Source organism: Chelmon rostratus, chromosome 12, assembly GCF_017976325.1.
Source record: "Chelmon rostratus isolate fCheRos1 chromosome 12, fCheRos1.pri, whole genome shotgun sequence".
Classification (NCBI taxonomy): domain Eukaryota; kingdom Metazoa; phylum Chordata; class Actinopteri; order Chaetodontiformes; family Chaetodontidae; genus Chelmon; species Chelmon rostratus.
Genome location: NC_055669.1, coordinates 18,578,093 through 18,600,259, shown reverse-complemented (window position 1 = coordinate 18,600,259; position 22,167 = coordinate 18,578,093). Strand labels below are relative to the sequence as shown.

At 39.1% G+C, this 22,167-nt stretch overlaps 1 protein-coding gene across 1 annotated transcript; it reads left to right on the top strand.

Annotated features, from left to right (window-relative positions):
* The first annotated feature begins 1,180 nt into the window (after positions 1 to 1,180).
* On the top strand, positions 1,181 to 17,810 carry LOC121614633 (macrophage mannose receptor 1-like). Its single transcript, XM_041948613.1, has 31 exons — positions 1,181 to 1,310; positions 1,787 to 2,143; positions 2,488 to 2,658; positions 2,771 to 2,926; positions 3,524 to 3,634; positions 4,788 to 4,925; positions 5,035 to 5,211; positions 5,389 to 5,543; positions 5,915 to 6,028; positions 6,303 to 6,418; positions 6,834 to 6,982; positions 7,074 to 7,273; positions 7,894 to 8,009; positions 8,366 to 8,438; positions 8,556 to 8,709; positions 9,530 to 9,568; positions 10,096 to 10,259; positions 10,385 to 10,446; positions 10,617 to 10,717; positions 10,850 to 10,992; positions 11,461 to 11,566; positions 11,826 to 11,953; positions 12,037 to 12,081; positions 12,287 to 12,380; positions 12,750 to 12,982; positions 13,325 to 13,490; positions 14,165 to 14,329; positions 14,420 to 14,536; positions 15,774 to 15,929; positions 16,963 to 16,992; positions 17,191 to 17,810. The coding sequence occupies exons 1-31, from the start codon at positions 1,208 to 1,210 to the stop codon at positions 17,436 to 17,438; spliced, it is 4,287 nt and encodes a 1,428-aa protein (XP_041804547.1). The 5' UTR covers positions 1,181 to 1,207; the 3' UTR covers positions 17,439 to 17,810.
* The last annotated feature ends 4,357 nt before the right edge of the window (positions 17,811 to 22,167 follow it).

Genomic DNA, 22,167 nt, shown 5'->3' with positions numbered 1-22,167 from the left:
TTATTGCTAGTTTCTCGTCTTTTGGCTCTTCAAGTCTAAAACTGCGTGTTTGCGTTGAGCAAACAATCTAAACACTCAGCTCTGATTGGCCATACCAGAACACAATGAAGTGGTTCATTCCCGTTTTAATGTATTATTTTCATATTTAAGTCCAGTAGCTCCTTAAAGTCATACAACAAAGAATTTGAAAACCAATGATGGCGGCAATCTTCCATTTTATTTAAGGTGCGTTTACAAAGTTGAACAGAGTAGATAAGAAGTAAGGGATTTTCACTTCATGAGACTTGTCACCAAGTTGTTGTTGGATATTTGTATTTAGTTGAATCATTGTCAGCTTGAATAGGAATTACAGCAGAGCACCTTTTCATAGGTTCAAATAACAATAAATGGGGGTCTGTATGCATTAACCTTTCCTATTTTTCTGTATGGTAAAACATAAACGGTTTGATGGCACAGATACTATGATCCATAGTCATAATCATGCAGTGACAGTTTGTATCAGACTGACTGACATGCTGTTCAGATCTCGGTGTCCACATTCAGCCCACCACACTGAACCATATTGTAAGTGTGCACAAGGGCAGGAGGTTGCAACTTCCCGAATTCCAGGTTTTAATTGATAAGATCTTGTGTTTGCTGTTCACATACTGGACATAGTGAACTGCAGTACACATTAGTGATGAGCATGGATGAAAATACATCCAAGCCTGTACACTTATCATCTCTTTCAGTGTTTACTGTATTTATTGTTTCAGAGCATCTATGTCGTCCCTATATGTCACATTAAAATGCAATGAAAAGTGTCAGAGTAGGCAGGTCCTGAGTCCTTGCAGAGAGATACTATCAAAGTCTGTAAGGAGGGATGCTGCACAGGCATTGACTCTGATGAGTCATGTTTAGAATAAATCTCTTACGCATCAGTTTTATTCCGGGACGGGAAGTGAATGGGGCCACTTTTTGCCATTTCTGGAGAGTGATATCCGTGCAAGCAAGAAAGTGTGTGTTTGTGTCTGGGTGTTACTGTGTATGTTGCCCATACTTCCCTCCCAACCCCCCCTTTTACCAGTAGCAAATTGCTGAAATGTGGCAATCTGAAACATGACACTTTCTCAATGAAAAGAAAAAAAAACTGACAGTGTCAGTGGTATTAAGATTCCTTCCTTTTCATGTTCATGCTCATAAGTCCTCTGCTTGCAATGCATGGACAATGTCTGCTGCTCTGAGACTTATCAGAAGAATGCTGACCCCAAGGATAATTCTAGCAGCCTTTGTGCTCTTCATCTCAACATCTCAGTGTTCAACAGCAAATGGTACAGTATCAAGTCTCAAGCTTTCTCATGTGACATATTCTGTATGTATGGCCTTTGTTCCAGGTACATTTGAGAGCTGTTAAAATGTCTTGTCACTGATGCAAAGATCAGCAAATCTCACTCATTTGTTTGTTTGGTTATTGTACTTGAGATGATTTAGAATCTCATTCGCTTCACTATAGGATGGTGGCCAAAACTACTGCTAAATTATTGTGATTATAAGTTATCATATCAATGTTTATAAAACTACAACAACCACAGCAACAGACTGTATTTCAGGCATGCTCTGACAGCATCTGTCAGAGTTAAACAGGAAACTATGTTCTGAAGAGAGTACAGTTGAAAAGCACAAAGTTGTTCTAAATGTTGGACCCCAGAAAAGTCCTTCAAAACATATGCATGCATCTGCGTGCAACATTTAAATTTACTTTAAAGAAATAGCCCCAGAAACAGACTTTCTTTCCATCTCCCTGCAGATTCCCCATTCTCACTCATTAACAAGGCCACTGGTTTTTGCTTGCTGAAAAAATTAACCCGCTGCCTTGACGTGCGCTGGACGACCAACGATCGCCTTTTTGTGACCACAACCAGAAAGTGCCTGGGAGCGCAGGGCAAAAGCGTGGGGAGCGAAGTAAGCCTCTATGATTGTGACGACAAGAGTGACCTCCAAAAGTGGGAATGCCGGAACGAAACACTGCTTGCCCTCAAAGGCCAACAGCTCTACATTGAAGTAAAACCTGACGAATCAATTGCTCTCTCCCGAACTGTCGGGCCGAACAACCAGCTCACAATCACAGGGACATCCAGCGGTGCTTGCTCGAGAACACACAGAGGTACAGTATGAAATCCCCTGCACCCAAGTCAAATGCCACTGGGAAGCTCAGGCTGAAGAACACAGTACAAATTAACTTTACAGTGTTGAGAGCACTCTTCCTTTAAACTTGCATCGTTTGGCTACTGTCGATCACTGCTGCTGATGGGCAGGTTGTTAGTTGACTATTCTAGTTGAAAGATGCATCAGGTTCCTCTTTACTAGACTTAGGCTGTGCATGCCCAGAGTAACTCAATGGTGAAGAAAAGATAGAATTATTTTGATATGCCCTGAGAAAATTGTTTTTCTTTGCAGCCAATTCAATTTGAGAGGATTTAATTTGATCAACCGCTTTTTCCCTTTCAGAATATTATACCATTGAAGGAAACGCGTTCGGTAAGATCTGCATGTTTCCCTTCCTGTACAAAGACCGGTGGTTTGGAGACTGCACTACGTACGACTCCGCAACGAAGCGTTCCTGGTGTGCAATTGGAACAAAATATGAACATGAACAGTGGGGATACTGCCCAAGTACTTGTGAGTACTGCATTTAAGAGCTCTACACGAATCAGATTCATTTGGTTTCAGAGCACACGTCTTATGAGTCGTCCTGACAATTGTTTTCCCACATTTCTGTATTGGTGCACAGCCACAGACCACTGGGCGAAAAACGTTGTAACTGGAGCGTATTACCAGCTCAACACACAGTCAGTTCTGACGTGGGCTCAGGCTGAAGCCAGCTGCAAACAGCAGGGTACCTCCCTGCTCAGTGTCATTGATCCCCATGAGCAGGCTTTCATCTCAGGTAAGGTGCCACCTGGTGGATGTTTGCTGGCACTTACATACTGACCCAACACGGAGGGGTTATTCTGCACAGACATGATCAGTTTTTAATATTACACCATAGGGGTAAACTTCTTCTGATGAAATGTCATATTAAATCTTTGATAAGTTTCTCTTTAAACTGCTGTTTAATGCTTCCATTCAAAGGAAGAAATAATTTGTTAAAGATGCAGCCTAAAGACCAGTATTTTTTTTCTTTCTTTAAAATACTTATGGAACACTAAGAAAAATCTTTAGAAATGTTTAGAAAGTTTAGATCTGTTTGATGATGCTCAGTTGATTTGTATAACTTAATTACAAATTATTAGATACACAGATACATGCACCTGTTAGTATTGATTAGGGACATTCATCTTTTAAAGATTTCCCTACACAGCATATTACTTCCTTTATCTTTTCAAGCATTTGGTTTATGTCCTTGTGTTTGTGCGACTGATTTTTGTCTTTTTGTGCCATTTTGTTATTAAGCAATGAAAAAAGAGGAACAATGTGGAAAAGAGGAACAATTTCTTTACGCTGTCCTTTTCTATTTGTCCCTCTCAACCACACAAACACACAGCACTACTGGGATCTGGGAAACACAAACTGTGGATTGGGTTGGTCCTGGACCCAGAACATGGTTGGCAGTGGTCTGATGGGAAGCCCTTCCGTTACCTGAGATGGACAACAGGTAAGTCTTCACCATGGTAAAAAGGTTTAAAAATGCCTGCTAATTCCTGAGTTACACAGAAGTTTACTAACAAGTAAAAGTAAAAGTACTGGATTGAGCATATCACAGGTGTGAGTTTGCATAACTTCACCCAGTTAATTCATCTTCAAGAGTGGCAATTTATATAACACCAAGACTTGATTTCAGCTTTTTCTATGAAATCATGAACAGTGCTGCCTAATGCTAAAGATATCTGAAACCCCAAAGCTGCTATAAAACATAAATAAAACAGAGTGTGATCATTTGCTAATCCTTTTTGTCTCAATTGAAAACAGCACAAAGACAATAAATTTAGTTTGACCTCATTGACTTCTTGATTTTTGTAAATATGCTTGTTCTGAATTTGATGCAGCAACATGTTTCGAATAAGTTGGGACAGGAGCAACCAAAGACTGGGAAAGTTGTGGAACGCTCCAAAAACACCTGTTTGGAACATTCCACAGGTAAACAGGTTGATTGGTAACAGGTGATAGTATCATGGCTCGGGTGCTCACACTACTTGTATGTGATAGAGGCTGCTCATGCTGCATTCAGTGTCATGGCGCTCAACAGCATTGTTTCCAGACACACTGAGTTTTTAGAGACAAAGCTCTAAAAACCCTCTGTACACTACCTGCCCAGCACCAAAAAGCACGCAGACAAAGTAAGCAGCTAGCTGGTGAACACAGTGGAGCATTTAGTAGCTTAAGAGGCAGATATTTTACACCGGTGTTCGAGGAGAGAAAACAGATAAAAGGAGAGAACACTGGAGTTACATTTGGCAATTGTTCAGAAACACGACTCCAAATGGATGCAGACATTACTTCCTATCTGGTGGATGTGTGAAATAAACTACTGTTTGCCGTATCAACCATGTAGCAGTGTTGTGGTGACAGCCTGTTGACACTGACCCCAAGCGGCCAAAAATCAATTAATGCAGATTCACATTTTTTGAACAGGACATTTTCTTAATCATAATTATTATTTTTCTGTGTGATTCTGTGAGCTCTTGATCAGATCTTATTCATTTTCTGTTTAAGATTATATAGAACATCATACCTTCCAATATTTGATATCTGATGATCTGATGACACCGCAGATGTGAATCTGAAAAAAGAATCTCATCTTGTTTTAGGAAATCCACTTCCTAATCCGGGACACAACTGTGCATTTCTTGACTCTGCTGGGCAGCAGTCTTGGCAAAGTTCATCCTGCGCAAAGAAGCTGGGCTACATCTGCTACAAAGACGGGGCTCCGCCAACCCATCCACAAAGTACAAGAAAATATTCCACTCTATGCTACAGGATTGTTTCTTCAGGTGACACATTCCCCGTATTATAGCAGTCATTCAACTTTTATATCTCTGTTCTTTGCGTTGTCAGTTGAGCAAGGATTTTGTTCAAACCCCTGGATTCCCTATAATGGCCACTGCTTCCACCTTCATCGTTCTACTCAAACATGGTCTGATGCTCAGAGAGAGTGCCGCAAAGAAGAAGGGGACCTCGTCAGCATCCGCAATGTAGAGGACCAAAGCTTTGTTATCTCTCAACTTGGATATGGTACGTGAGGACAACAGACATGAAGATGATCTAACCTACTCAAACAACTGGGACTGTGCTGGTCTTTTTGTCTCCAGACTGTAATATCTATGTGTTCCAATGTTCTAAATTGTTTTCAACATCACTGTAACTCTAAGAATGGCAGGAAGATGTATACCTCACTTTCCATGTCTGCAGCTTCCACTGATGAGCTCTGGATTGGACTGAATGACATAAGGACGGAGGGGCTGTTTGACTGGAGTGACCATTCTATTGTCAGCTTCACCAGCTGGAAGTTTGGGACACCTGCTGTCTCCACTGACGCAGAGGACTGCGTTCTAATCACGGGAGAGGTAAGACCCACCATTCAGATATGATGGTGCACACACATTATATCTTTCTTATATCCATACCATCCATGAATATGCATTTATGGGTATGACATTAAAGATTTTTATGATGGTCTGTGAAAGGTTCAAGGTCATTAAGTAGCAAATAAAACACACTGGATTGCAGGAAAATAAGAGATATGACAACAACAGTGAATAGTTCAAGAATAAATCGTAATTCTTTACTCTTATGTTGCCATTATTTACATCAGGCTGTTTTTAACCAAAATGCTTAAAAGAAAAAGAAGAAAATAATAATGAATGAATGAATCATCTATCTATCCAGTACTTATGTATTCAGTATGCAAGTGTTTAACAGAGATGCCTTCTTGCAGAATGGGAACTGGGCAGATCGCTCATGTGATGAGAAACATGGCTTTATCTGTATGAAGAAGAGTGCCGCTGAAAGCACCGGAGATGAAGTGGATATAGATGTCGGCTGCAAAGCTGTGAGTGAAGTTTCTGTGTAACCTATGAAAAATCTGACCTTCATAAACATGTGAATAACAAGGGCGCATGATTAAAACCCAGAAATTAGTCAGTAAACATGTAGATGCAAGTACTGTCAGGAAGCTGATGAACAAGAAAAAAAACAATACAACTTTACTCTTTGTTTTGAAAATATTTGTTTGTAAACTGCAAACAAATGTCTTTTGTGAACAAAATGCATAGGTAGCATTTTAAAATCAGTACTCCCCAGTCAATAATCAGTGTTCTTTACAGGGCTGGAAGAGGCATGGCTCTTACTGCTACTTCATAGGAACGGAGACTAAGACGTTTGATGAAGCTAAAGATGACTGTCAGGCCTCAGACTCCTACTTAGCTGATGTTTCAAATGGGTGAGAACATTTTATGTTTTTATAATATTATTGATGTTAACACTACAACAGCTGCAGCTGCTTCCTCCATCCTCGCTTGTGAACCACTGAGCCTTTCCAGGATGCCTCTTTCATACCCAATCATGATACTATCACCTGTTACCAATCAACCTGTTTACCTGTGGAATGTTCCAAACAGGTGTTTTTGGAGCGATCCACAACTTTCCCAGTCTTTTGTTGGTCCTGACCCAACTTGTTTAATACGTGTTGCTGCATCAAATTCAGAACAAGCAGATATTTACAAAAATCAATAAAGCTGATGAGGTCAAACATTAAATATATTGTCTTTGTACTGTTTTCAATTGGATTATATGTCAAAAAAGATTAGCAATTGGGGCTTTACTACACAGTATAAAACTTGTGTAAATATTTCCAGGGTGGATAATGCATTCCTTGTCAGCTTGGTGGGGTTGAGACCAGAGAAATACTTCTGGTTAGGCCTCTCAAACCAGAAAAACATTGATGAATTTGTGTGGACGAAGGGAAACGCAGTGAGATTTACTCACTGGAATGTGGAAATGCCAGGTATGGAGAAATATGCATTTCCACCATTAAATTAGGAGGCATGAACAGCACCTCCATAATTTTGACAAATTTTTCCCTTGGACGACTCAAGGTTATCAACAGGGTTGTGTTGCTATTACAACTGGGGTTTTGGCTGGACTTTGGGACCTGCTGCCCTGCACCAATAAAGAGAAATACATCTGCAAACACCTGGCAGAGGGGGCAGTTTTGACTCCTGCACCACCCACTCAATCTCCTCCCAAGTGTGAAGAAGGCTGGTCTCGAGCGGGGACAAGAAACTACTGCTATAAGGTACAACCAGAGGTCCACCTCCACTAAACACAATGAAAACACAATACCTGCCAACACCAACAAAACAAGCTCCCTAGTGTCCAACCACCATGATGAGCAGTTACGCTACTGCAAGCAATTCAAATGATGCTAACAGGCCAACTGTGAACAAATTTAAGCAGGACCATCTTGTATCTAAGACCTAGACAACAACACATAATTATCAAACATTGTACGCTACCTGTCCAGACAGTTAATGTTAGCAACAAGCTAGTGAACACATTGGAGCTTTTAGCAGCTAAAAAAACAGATGTTTCCCTCAGGAGTTGGTAGAGACCAAAAGCAGAGCAAAAACAAAGTGAATATTGCACTTGAACACTGATTAACTGGCCAGAAACATGTCTCCAAATGAATGATGATGTTGGTCCTTAACTATAACTTCAACTTGTTTCTGCTTTCCCCCAAGTGGTAAAAAAAAAAAAAAAAACTCCTGTAGCTTTAAAAATGGGTCACAAATATCTTATTCTTCAAGGAATTAAGGTTTGTATTTCTCTCAATGATACACAAATCTGAACTTGACCTCTAGTCTACTGCTGTACATATGCACCCTGCTTTAATCAGACTTTCACTTCGTGTTCAAGTTTTTTACAGGGCCTCGATCACACGAGAAGACCTGGTTTGAGGCCAGGGATTACTGCAGGGCCATCGGAGGAGACCTGCTCAGCATCCACAGCGCTGCAGAGCTATATGTGGGACGGTATGAGTAGGCTAAATGCAATTTTAACTTTAAGATGCAGCACCAGACACGTGTGAAAATACATAATTCTTGCAACATTTAAGATGGAAACCATTAACATATATCACTAGATCCATCTGCATGTCAGAGGATTGTAAAACACAAAAGCTGGTACACAGAGGCGTACGGAAGTTATGAGTGTATTAGAGTACAACAAGTCTATACTCGTATATTCATACTTAGCAGTGAATACATGAAAAGCAAAATGAAACAGAATAAAAAATGTACTCTGCTATCTGGACATGTAACTGCAAAATTAGACAAAAGCATTTCAAACTAAGGTTGGACAGATGAATCCATTGCATTGTGTATTGCAGACATGGAAGAGCCTGGATTGGACTTAGTGTTCCAGACCCTAGCAGCGGTTACACATGGAGTGATGGCTCTGCGGTGAGCTAACTGTGTTCTACTCTTTACTAAACTGACCCAAATAATTCAATCTATTCAATTTTTTTTTTTTTTTTAGTTTTTAATATTGTATTTTATGGTGTTTCTTTTTCTTCACAGCTAAACTTCCAGCACTGGCAGGAAGGAGAGCCAAACAATCTTAATGATGACGAATCTTGTGCTGTATTCACAATGTATAACTGGGATGGTGTTGGGTCCTGGAATGATGTGAACTGTGAGAGCTATAATGACTGGCTGTGTCAGATCCGCGCAGGTACGACTGGGAAAATGTAAAATGAATGCTTCTTCTTTGTCTGATCTGAAGAGAAATTATTTTTAACCTTTATCCATGAAAAACTGACTTGAGCATGCATGCTTTTTCATGCTCAGTTCAAACCTCTATACCTTTATCAGAAACAACAGGAGTTAAGAGCTGGTGTGACCTGAAAAATTATGAGTTCCAAAAATTATTTTTTATATTTGGTAAGTAACAAGGCCAGATATTTAACTATGGGCAACATTGGAGAAATAAGATGCATTTCACTTTTAGTTTAGATTTTTACAATAACACAGTAAAAAAACTGCAGACTGTCGAGGGAGCAAATTAACAAATCAATTAACTCCAGACAATCGCATAAAAAGAGACAACTTTCACAATGGTCAATAATCCAATCAGATTAAAGAGATCATAGCATCTGCTACACGCATTTACAAGACACTGGCACAATAATCCAGTGGGAGAGAAGAGACCAAAATACAGGAAGTCTTGTTAGGAAGTTTACAGTAGCCTCTTTACTCCGAGCCTCTTAATTTTAGGGGGTAAAAAGTAATTGGATGAGTGAACATGAATGTAGATAAAGTCCATCAAGTCTGCACTTAATCCTTCAGTGTGTTCTTTACCATGTTGACTCACCCTCACAGTACGTGTGGTTGAACTGACAAACAAATCCCAAATCCTGCCTATGATGTTGCCATGCACCCTTTCTGACTGACACTATCCCACAGTATGAAAAACGGGGAGTGCGAGTGGGGGTAGTGGCAGGTTTGTTTGCTTTCTTTCTACAACAAATTGACACTTGTTTGTGACTTTACAGGAGTGATTCCAAAACCACCTCCAAACAATACTGTTGTGGGTAAGATGTATAACCCCCCCCCCACACACACACACACACACACCCACACACAAACACAAACACAAACACACAAACACACACACACACACACACACACACACACACGGTAACAAAAGCATAAAATGCGACATGTTGAGAAACTAGGCATCGCTGGTTAGAGTATAACTTCAGCATTTGTCATGTTTAACGCTTTCTGATGGGTTTGGGGATTAGTCCAAAATTTCCCACTGTTCCCACTGTACCTTTGAGCAGGTATCAACATCTTAGGATTGACTGCGCAGTTTTTTACATGTTTTGCTAAACCAGAAATGAACAAGTCTCAGTGATATTTGAACACAGGAATGCATTAAAGGTTCATGAAGGCTTTTTGAAATGAAATAAAATTAAACGGTGACGGGCAGGTGATTCAGATGACTGCTGAAGTGTTGCCTAACTTTCAGTAGACAGACATTCAGAGTGAAAGCTGTGAAAGATTTATCGTAACCCAAACAAACTAAATTGCGAATACATTTTTAAAACCCTTGCAGACTATAACACCACTTCAGATGGGTGGCTTGTGTGGAGAGGGAACCAGTATCATATTAACAGACAAGTATTGGCCATGGAGGAAGCTCGCCACTTCTGCAAGCAGAGACATGGTGACTTGGTATCTATTAGCAGCAAAGATGAAAATACTTTCTTATGGAAACAGGTGGGTATTTTCATTTTCACAGTCAAATTTTGGCAGGAATGAAAGATGGCTTGCTAAATACAAAAATATGTCTTAAAGTGTGTATTTCTCTCTCTTTGCATGTGTGTTTGTGTGGGTATTCACAGGTTTCCAGAAACTACGGGTCCTATTATTTAGGTTTGTCAGTGGATCTTGATGGGTCATTCTGGTGAGTATCAACAAATGCTATAAAATGTAATACAATGAACTCACAGGAGGGAGGCTGATAGAATGAATACCAAAACTGATTTATTTGCTTCAGTGTGAAATTTGACACAGATTATTTTTTTTATTACATGATTACATATTCTAATGCAACTAAACTGTGTGTGCTTCAAGGTGGATGGATGGTACTCCAATGGGGGTACAAAGATGGGATCAAAATCAACCACATACCGATAGCTTTGATGAGAACTGTGTTTATATGACTTACTATTTGGGTGAGTAATCTAAACATATATAACAAAGTATTACCCCGAGATAAGCTGCTCTGAATAAGATTAATATGAAATAAAAAAATGCAAAATGCTGCTGGTGAAATCTTTCCCATCGTATCTCTGCTGTTCTTCAAGGCACCTGGAAAAATTGTAATTGTGGCCAAATGCACCAGTTCATTTGTAAACGAGGAGGTTCAACCCCTGCCAACACCACCGCAGCCCCCACGGTTCCACCTAAAGGTGGCTGTCCAATCAAGTGGACCGAATTCAACTCCAAGGTCAGAAATCACAGTTAACCTTCACACCTAAAGAGTTTCACTTTAGATCTTCAGTGTGAAACCTTCTTTGCCACTTTTTGAGCAGATCCAGAGTCCACGTGGGACTGGTCTGATCCACAAGATTGTTTTTATTACAGTGGCTACTACTAATTACAACGACTAATAAAAATACAAAAAAGCACAATTCAGTCTAACAAATATGTAACACCAAACCACAAATATATTTTATTTATAAATAACTTTTATGCAATATTTACGCAATTCTTGACACAATGTAAATACTGTCTCGATAAATATAAAAAGGTGACACTGATTTTAGGGCAACATGAAATGAAGTTAATAGAGTTTGGTAGATAAGTGAGCACGGAGACATTTTTAGGATTACTTCAAATGTCATCAAAGTTTCATGAAGGAAAGCTAGTGTTTGTTTGTAGAGCGAAAAATCACTATTTCATTTCTCTTCTGTAGTGTTACAATCTCATCAGTGACCGGACGACCACCTGGGAAGAAGCAAGGAGACAATGCATTACCATGGGAGGCAATTTAGTCTCGATTCCCACAAGGCGTGTCCAAGGTTTGTTCTACTGTTTTTCCAGATTTTTTTCACAATTATCATAATCTTACATAATCCTGTACACAGTGTTAATACAGAGTATTAAAGTTCATTCTTCATCTCAGAAACAACTGCAAAATTATCTTGAGATAAGATGTTTTGTCAAACTAACTTAATCCTAACCTTGCAAAATGATCACTGTACTTTATTATGTTGGAAATGTTGCCAAAATTAGGAAAAAAGATGAAAATTACTTAATTTCTACCTTTGAAATTTTCAGCATTTTTGATCACCAAAATGGCAGGAGCATCAGCTTCAGACCTGTGGATTGGTTTAAATGCTTTAAAACAAGATGGGTTTTACTGGGCCGATGGAAAAGCAAGGCGATACACCAACTGGGGCTTTAGTGTAAGTACACACAATCTATGTTTATCTGTAATACATCACATATCTATACACACATCACACATCTATAATTTTCCTTTCTTTAGAAACAACGGCGCCATCAAGGGAGCTTTTATCAAATGTGGAATGAGGTAACTTTTCCAACATTGATTTTAAAGTAAAATAAAACGGCTTTCTGGTCTTCAAGTCGACATGTCATTTGTTGACTAACAGACATCAAAGTCATCAAGTCAGCCATCAGTTAATCAAACACCACTAAGTTTAAACTAGTTTTAAACTGTGATGTTACACTGGAAAGATTTTGAAATGCTAACCACTCCAAACGTCCTTCACCAGGAAGAGTGCGTTGTGGTCAGCAGCAGTAGCATTGGTAAATGGTTGGTTAGGTCCTGCAATGACACTTATGGATTCATCTGTCAACGAAATCTTGGTGAGTTCATCCTTTTTCTCTTACAGATATTGTCTAAGTTTTAAAAATATATCACACAATATCTTTTTAACTACAGTATGCTGTCTTACTTTAAATATAAACTTAATAAATGAAAATGATACCAAATTGCAAATGATGTACAATCCCTTTCTGCCCAAACATCAGTTTGTACTCTACATATATATACATATAACCTTCACTCTATACAAAACATGGTAATAACCAAATTAAAATTAGTTAGCAGTAATATAAAAACATAATTTGTAAATAAGGGGCTAAAGAGTATAAAATGAGCTGACAGTACCTGTGACAGTAATGACGACTGTAATAACGACAAGAACTAACTGATTTCATCTCTCCTCTCAACAGACCCAAATTTCCGGCCTCAACCAACTCCAGCAATTCCAAACATCTATGTAACCCTGGGAAATGACAGCATCAAGGCTGTGACTAAAAATCTGACCTGGGAGGAAGCCAAGAAACACTGCGAAGGTGATAAAGCCAGCCTGGCAAGCCTGCGAAACGAGTGGACACATGCCTATGTGGAGCTGCTGGCTATGAAGCTCAAAGCTCCTGCTTGGATTGGACTGAACAAACAACAGGTGCACGGCTGCAACCATCTGACCTTACTGTACTGTAGCCCAAAACTTCTACAGACTAGTTCCAGGGAGAAACATAACTTCAAAAAATCCTTGAGTAATATTTGAAGTCAGATGTTAAACAATTACGAATGACTAATACACTATAAATTAATAGCTTTTATCCATGACATACAACACGGACCTCTCACAAACTAGCCGATCTATTCTCATACAATACCAGGGGTGTTTAGTCCATTTGGTACAGTAACACATTTTGTTATTATTGTTGTTGAATATTAGTAGCATGCCGAATAAAAGTGCGTGTTGTCAATATGAGTAATTTCGATCCATTCTTGCTTTCAGACTAACGGTTATTTCAGGTATATTGATGGCTGGCACCTGCAAATCACCAGCTGGGCTGAAGATGAACCAAGCAGGGAACGCCCTTGTGTGTATGTGGATGTGGATGGAACATGGAGGACTGCTTTTTGCAATCAGACCATGAACAGTGTTTGCATACAGACTACAGGTACGACTGTTAGTGGGCAATGTAATTGAACACAGTCAGATGTATGCAGTACATATGACAGAACTACAATGTGACTGATGATTTTTCAGGCGTCAATACTTGGAGCCAATATTGCATTGAGTCATTGTTGTCCTGTAAAAAACACGTGTTTCCAAAACCTCTCAACTCAGTTCAGAAGACAGTCCTGCCTTCAGCTTTGTGACAAAACAGATTATCCAATTAGCTTTTAAATAGTTCATTTTGCAAAAGAAGGTGAGGATTTCTCTCTAGTCATAAAAACACCAAATCCTTCAGTTTCTCTCCAAAATTTAAAATCACCAAATGTGGAGGTGCATTGTTTCCACCTGATAGGCCCTCGATATCAATACAGTCTTGTCAAAAAACAGTTAACATGGCCCACAACTTCATTGGTCTAAGATGTATTTTTGTTATTATACCCCAACCTTAATATGAGTTTGTGATTTCAACAGTCTTGCATTGAAGAAATTAATGAGCACTGACTTTGTGCAAAAAGGTCAAATCTCTCAATGACTATAGCCTCGATTCAGCATAATTCAGAGCTAGGTATCACAATGATCAAGCGCCCCAGTGTATACAGTTTACTGAATTCAATGTCACAGCAGGACATTTTTGCAATTATCCCATCCACTCATCACTGTCTCTGTCACTCACAGATGTGCCGCCTACAGAGTCAACCAAGTTCCCAGGAATATGCCCTGAAGAGACTCGTGAGGAGTATCACCAGAGTTATTCCTGGATACCATTTAAGGGTCATTGTTATTTGTTTGTCACAGATGAAATTGAATGGCCAGATGCAGCTAGTAGCTGTGTGAGACATGGTAAGAGACACTCTGTTTAAAGATTACTGGTCACCAAGTAACATGTTTCGTAATTTCATAAAAACAACCAGACCGATTTTTGTTGTAAAGGTGGAATGCTGGCCAGCATTGAAGATCCTGAAGAGCAAACCTTCATAAAAAACAGCCTGGAAATATTTCAAGATTATGTCAGCTCTTTCTGGATTGGCCTGTACAGAACTCATAAAGGTATGATCACACACAGAAGAAAGTTAAGTTTTCAAGGAAAATTTGTAATTAAAAGGTGCCCTGTGGAGTTTTCTTCTTATGCTTACATTTGTTGTTCAATGCATTTCCTTCCAGATAAAACATTTGCAAAGCCGATTTCTGGGACACACTGAAAACTGCATTGTTGCATTGTTGTGTATCTTAGCACATTACCGCTACCTGTTGATCAGTGGAATAATGTGAAACCATTTGCAGGAATCTGAATCACATCATCTGCATGCATGTGTATATTGAAACAAACTTGTCATATTACCAACCCTTCCTCCTTATGAGAATTAACCCAACTAAATTTCATCCGATTTCATTTAAGAAACTACTTTTGGCACAAATGTACAATTCAAATGTTAAATGTTAAACAAATGTTGGAGGTCTATAATTTGTAATACTTCTTTTTACTTGTCATACTTATCTTGGAGGCTCTAGCACAACAAACAAGGCAAATTACTACTACATAACAATACGAAACGGTTATTTGGCAAACTATTAAAATGAAAATAGTAGGGGTGGACTGGGCCAGCCCCATTTCTGGCCTTTTAAGTTAATCAGCATTGGTAGTTGCCTGATTTCATGAAGCAGATTAAACAAAAAATGTCTGCAGACACGTTAGAGCCAATGCAGATTTCTTTATTTTCAAATATTTTTCTGTTGTCAAATTAATAATACCTCAGTGAAAAATAAATATTTATTGGGACCAAAAACAAAGATGTGCCGCTGGGTGGACTAACATTGTTATTTAATTTTTCATTTATTTAGGTTAAGTAATGTAAGTTAGCAAATGTATGCTATAGCAGGTGATGCCACTATCTGCTGATAAATGCTGCTGTTGAGTGCATTACATATTATGTTTCATTCACAAGTTTTAATTACAAAGCTTTGTTTTTTGATTGTCTGTGGACATTTATTTAGGTTTTTGTTTTATTTCAGTGCACTGCAGAGTTCAGATCTACTTCAGCAAACAGAGACAATGCAGACAATAACATTACTGTTAAAGAAATGTTCATTAAGTTCAGCAATTGTGCCTGATCTGTTATCAATATTTAAATGTTGTATCAGATGCAAAAAAACAAAAAAAACAAAACAGCATTTTGTATTGGCCATTGGCTGCTCCGCTCTCTAAATATGGGCAATGACCCTTGGAAAACCCACACTGGCCGACTACTAGAAAATAGTAATACACTGAGTTTCTATTCGGTCCTAGGGACATGGAGGTGGTTGGATAAAACAGTCATGGACTACACCAACTGGGCTCTAGACGAGCCCGAGAATGACTATGGAGAGATGAACGCCGCAGATGGGACTTGGACGACAGGTCGCAGATGGCACGACAGAGGATACATCTGTAAAACACCCAAAGGTAAGATGGTCACATCCATGTAGGTTAAATACATGGTCTTCACAAATATACACAGCGTGTTCAAAAATCCTCTGGAGTAAAAGGGAGCCATACACAATATGTACACGTCCATTTTCCTAAATAGCTCATAAAATTAATTTGACATTTTAGTGGGTAATGGACAAGGGAGCTATAGGGGGTGTAAATAATAATAATGACAATAATGATAATGATATTCAGTGGGAGACATGCACAAGATTTTCTTTCTCACAATCTCATATTACATGTTGATTTAGATTTTCTCTCTACATCTCCAAAAAAGGTACTGACATCAGCAACAACCCATGTAACCTTACTGTAAACACACCACTTTGTTTTATGTTGCAAGGCATTACAAATGTCTAATACAAGGTGATATTTACTGTATCCATAATTATCTGTGTACATGAATCTGTATAACTGATGAACTGTCAGATTCTCCTTCAAAAGTCTAGCTTTGTAGATTTTATGTCTGAAGACAAACATGGGTAACAATTAGACTACAACAGTGCATGTGAAATAACTGATGAGTCTGGAAAGTTAAAACTTATTGGGGAACCTCAAACAGACGAGGCCTTTCTAAATTCTTGTTTTTTCAAGGTTTTGGTTGGTCCCAAATTTGGGTGCTCTATAAAAGGACTACAAGTGCTTTATTGTTCACCTAATATTGATGTGAAATCATGTAAAGCTAAAATATATCTTTTTTTAAATAATGATAAATACAATAATAAAAACAAAACAATATCCTAAACTCTTAAACATCATGATTATGTTATTGTTGTTAAGGATTGTTAAGGAACAACAATAAGAATCATACAGCCACAGATCATCTTCTGCATCACGCACTGCTGAAAAGAATTACTAAGATTTTATAGGCAGATTGGGGAGTGACAGGGCCAGTGCCTTCCCTCCAGGGGAACTTACACCTGGACCAGGTGTGAAGGTGGAGCTGACAACATGACACATTGGTCCTTAAAAAAGCTTAGTTATCTCAGCTCTGTTCTTTTACCAACAGTGATGTCCTTGGATTCAGAGTCAAATCCTGGTAAGTTACTCCTTTGCATCTCCTTAAGTTGTGTAGTATTTGAATTATTTAATTGCAAAAGTGTTACATGTAATAGTGTGATATAAAACTAGTGAAAAAGAGTTAATGGTAAAAACTCACTGCAGTCACTAACATTTAAAGTTAAATCTTGTTTTGAATTGTTCTGACTGATCTGTCTGCATGCCGAATGTTGTGCAGAGCCTCATGGAGGTCAGGATCCTCGCAGTCGTGCCCACTCGAGTTTGGTAGTTGTCCTGATCATAACTGCCATTTCTACGCTGATCGCCATTGCATTCTTCCTCTACAAGAGGTCTCCTCGTCCCTTACCCACATTTGACAATCCACTCTACTTCGACAGTGAACGATCCCAGCCGGATGTGGTTGATACCAATAAACTGATAGAGAATGCAGAGGCAGAAAACCCTGAGCCTATTATAACTCTGTGATTTACAAAGTAGCAGAATCTAGTGGGACATAAACTGTATCCCACACTGATGTATTACACTTTGATGCTTCATTAGTATTTTTGCTTTATCATTTTTACTATATACAGTATATATTCAGTTATTTAACAATGTCACTAAGTGCGAGTTTCAGTGGAGTTGGCAATGTCTGACCTCATGGAACAGAACAGTTTAGGCTCTAGGATGTCTCAATGGGAATGACTGTTATTTGATTTTTTTCTTTTTATCTATGATTGAATGTATATAATTGTTACACGTTGGGCCTGTGCTCACTAGATGCTGTTCATTGCTTATATTCTTGTATTGTGTAAAAAATCTCACTGCCTGTCACTGTAAAATAAACAATAAACTTGGCACTAAATGAATGTTCATTAAATGAGTTCTAGTATCTTGAAATAAAGTAACACGAGGGATCAATTTACTTCTCATTATCCTCCCTTTGTAGCTGTTGCAGTAGAGAAGTTTTGTCTCTAGGATCTTTACAAAGCAATGGAATCTGAATAACTGAATACAAGTTGCTATTTGTGTCCATGGAGAGAGGACCCTGACATGAAAATCTCACCACAAATTGTACAGTCTTGGCGCCTACAACATTTTCCATCTGTCTTTATACTAAGTAACAAAAACACTCCCATTCCCATCCATCAGCTCGATCTGGCTGCTGTATACACTACACCAAGGTTGGTATAACAGTGTCTGCTGTCTTCTCTGAGCAGGAAAAAACAAGTATAACTTTAAGCTCTTAGTACCTTTCAGTGAACTGTTACAAAATTAACCTATAGCTGTTAAACCTCAACTCATTCCCCTACACAGTCGAAAAGGTCTCCACCATACCTCACAGAGGATCTCAGTTACTGCATTGCAATGTTAGTGTTAGCATTATAGTCTTGCACACTTCTATCAATGAGTCAATATGCATATACGATTTATAATTTCTGAGATACAGTATGTTCAGTTATGTATTGAACTCTGAATTCTTCAAAAATGTAAGCCATCGAAGTTCAAAGTTAATTTTTTCTGTAAAAAACTTTTCGACGTCTAGACCAACTGAAAAGAGCCCTCATATCTTCAAACAACCTACATCCATTGGCAGTCCTTTCTTTTGGTTAAGCTGCATGTTATAAATGCTTTATTCATCTGATGCAGAAGCAAACAGCAACTTTCCCCGATCATATCTGAGCTGTTTCACTTGCAACACCTGATTTTGTCTTGTTCGGCTAATCAACATATTCGGGTGATGCCGCCATAAATTAGCATGTTTGCAGTGTTTTCACAGACGCTCCAATCGAACAACAGTTTGGCAGCAATTGCTGTTAGTTTTCGCTACAACTAACCAGCTACCAAAGGAGAAGGAAGTGGGGCAGGTTTAATGGTATTTCAAAAGTTATGTTCAAATGCACAGTTAGCAAGTAATATGCTACGTGTGAATGTGCAGTTTCTGTATGTTTCCAAGCTTTGGCCAGACTGTGCTGACATAGGCAGAGGCGACTTGGTCAACTGTCTTTAGCTGGTTTCCTTCCTTAGCAGCACCTATGAGGCCACTCATCATCCCACAACTCATTTGTTAAGTGCTGAACATTTTACTCACGACTGGTGTTCTCACAGTTTACTTCACAGGCTCACGCAAGCCACTTCCTGTTTTTGTATCATGGTCACTACCACGGCCAAATCATACACTTTCCTGTAAACTCTAACGGTAAAACACAGCCAATACAGTAAATCACTTGCAGTAATACTTGACACGGAGTGAGTATTACTCATCAGTAATTGGGTGGTTATGTAAGTATGTCAAACATCAAAATCACTAATCAACGTGTTTCATTCATTAATCTTATCGTTTCCTTGACCTTAACCTGATTCACTATAGCCTAAGTTGTTCAGCTGAGCCTCGATTAAAGCTCAAAGGCAGTGGCCAAGATATCTCCAGTCTCTTCAGTTTTCAGAGGAAGGACGTTTGTAGTGATAGCAGCACATTAACAGAACAGGAGCAGCATCGTCAGTCATTCATCAGTGTCCAACAGGATGCGCTCAGGCACATTTCACGTTTTGTAATGCGGCAAACATTTTCAATGGGTGACAAGTCGGGACTGCCGGCAGGCCAGTTTAGCACCTGGAGCCTTCACAGATGTGCAGGTCACCCACGTCATGTGCACTAATGCAACCCCGTACCATCATGGATGCTGGCTTTTGAGCTGAGTGCTGAAAACAAGCCAGATGGTCCCTCTCCCTTTAGCCTGGAGGACGTGGCATGGATGATTTCAAAAAAGAAGTTCAAATTTTGGCTTGTCAGAACACAGAACAGTTTTCCACTTCACCTCAGTCCATCTTGAATAAGCTCAGGACCAGAGGAGGCTGCGGTGTTTCCAGATCTGTGGCATGGTAGAGTTTCAGCTTGCTTTGTGGCTGCAGTGATGAACTGTGTTCACAGTTCCAGAGTCCATGCAGTGATGTCCACCTACACTGTAGACAATGAAATCACCAAATTCTTTGCAGTTTTGCATTGAGAAACATTATTCTTAAATTGTTTCACTATTTGCAAGCACAGTCTGTCACAGAGTGGTGAACCCCTCCCCATCTTTACCTCAGAAAGACTCTCTGGGATGCTCTTTGTAGACCCAATCATGTTACTGATCACAGTCTGCTGCCAGGTAACCTAATTAATTGCAAGGTGCACCACCAGGTCATCACATCAGGCCTCATGCCATCTTCTCGTAATCCATTGGTTGAGGTTATCTTAGCGAGTCGGCATCTTTAGCCCTCTGGGTTTGTTTGCCTGGTCTAACTGCCTCATTTTGTGAGCCTGCACTTCATCCTAGTTGACTTATTTCTTTTACCAAACCTGTATTGGTTTCTGCTTTCTGGTAAATATTGCACAATACTTTACCCAGTAAAGAACAAATTCGCACAGCTAAAACACTCTGTTCTCTAGAATCGATGTGAATCATGTCTGGCTTTCACGCTGCAATTTGAGTCACACCTGCTTCTGTCTGTCTGTCTTTACATATGGTTGCAAAATCAAACAAGGAAGTTAACGGTAGATTCATAGACAAACACTTTCTACCAAAGGGCCTGCTGTTGTATATGCAGTGTTTTCTCTCTGACAAAATTTTTGCTTGTTTGATATTTTGACTTCTGATAAATTCATATTGTTTAACAATGGTGTTCTGCCACCAGCCGTAGGTTTTTAGTTGGTTTCATTTGAACATTCTGTTGCACAGTTTCATTGCATTTTAACTGACATTCTTACTTCTACCAAATCTGTGCCCAGGCAAGTATTGACTGGCACCTTTTAACTACTCCACACATGCCATTGTTGGAGAATTATCTGTAGGTACTCTTTCACCTCAGCTGGTTTGAGATTACTGATTGCTGTTTCTGAGAACATCAACAACGACGACCTACCCTTTTGTTGAGCCACTTTCAGAACAAGTGGGACACTTAATTAAACACAAGTCTTAATGCAGCCTGTGTAGCCACATGTATTGATTGTTCCAGTCAGACGAGCGTGAGACAGGCCGAAACGTCTTCTCTGTAGAAACGTATTTAGAGCTCGAACACAATAAAACACTGGCTAAACATGACTTGTTACTGTATAAAATCAGCATCAAAACGAGGTAGAAATGAAATCTGACTTCACACATTTAGTGTGATAACTCTTCATTATTCTTCTCTGTCTTTTCGTTTACTCAAACAAAATGCAAGCAAAGTAATATTTTACAGTAGCACTTTCAACTTTTTCATCACTCATACAGTATTCTCAGCATATACACACTGTCTGTTTCCCATAAGGTACAGAAAGTATGTGCATATCTGCCACAGGACACTCTGTAACAAGAGACAGCATGATGCAACACATCCAGCAAAGTTCATTATTCATCATATTCACAAATATTACAGTGACATAGTTGGAAATTAAATTCTTTGTTGTCAGGCTCTGTCCAACAATGCTCATCCAAAATACACAAGAAGAAAATCACAATTTAAAAAAAGAGTAAAAAAAGATAATCTAAGAAATAGGACATAAAGTTGCATAACTTAAAATGTAACAGAACAAATCTAAATCTAACAAAACTAAAAACAATACTGTGGTAGACTGCGGCACAGAGACAAAAATGAATGAACTGTAATCTAGACAGGTTGTGCAGTGATGTAGTAAATGTATATACTTATTAAGAGTATTATGGACTGGTTATAACAGGATGTAGACAGTAAACAAGTAGTAAAATAAATATGCTGTATGTTAATAATGTGATGTGTGCAGGTGTGCATATATGTATATACACAGAAATGCAAACAGGCAGTAACATAGAAAAGTAGTATGCAGGTTAAGTGTACCAGTGTGGTACAAGTAAAGTGACATAATCATGAGCTTGATAGCTCAGGAGTTCAAGACTCAGTTGGCCTGCAGGATGAAGCTTGCAAATCTGATTTAGCCAAAAATCCAATATCGTGCATTCCTACTTTTACTCTTCTGGACTTTATGTGTGTGATTACTAGATTAACTACCGTGTTGTACCTTTTATGAGAACTAGAGTGTGGATACGCGACCCGAGCCCAACAGGAAGCATCGGGACCCGACAGGTTGGGCGAGGTTCAGACAAAAACTTATAAAGGATGTTTGTGTTTGGTCGTGTCAGCTGAGCTAGCCTCCTGGACATGGTCCTTTCAAGTTAGTGGCACTTTAGTGCCAAGTGTCACTGGTGACGCTGTG

Excerpts from the sequence above, each read along its gene's own strand:
- LOC121614633 (XM_041948613.1), top strand. The coding sequence starts at position 1,208 with ATGTCTGCTGCTCTGAGACTTATCAGAAGAATGCTGACCCCAAGGATA. Across the intron at positions 13,491-14,164 it reads TGTTTGCATACAGACTACAG|ATGTGCCGCCTACAGAGTCA; the intron begins GTACGACTGTTA and ends TGTCACTCACAG. Across the intron at positions 14,330-14,419 it reads TAGTAGCTGTGTGAGACATG|GTGGAATGCTGGCCAGCATT; the intron begins GTAAGAGACACT and ends TTTGTTGTAAAG.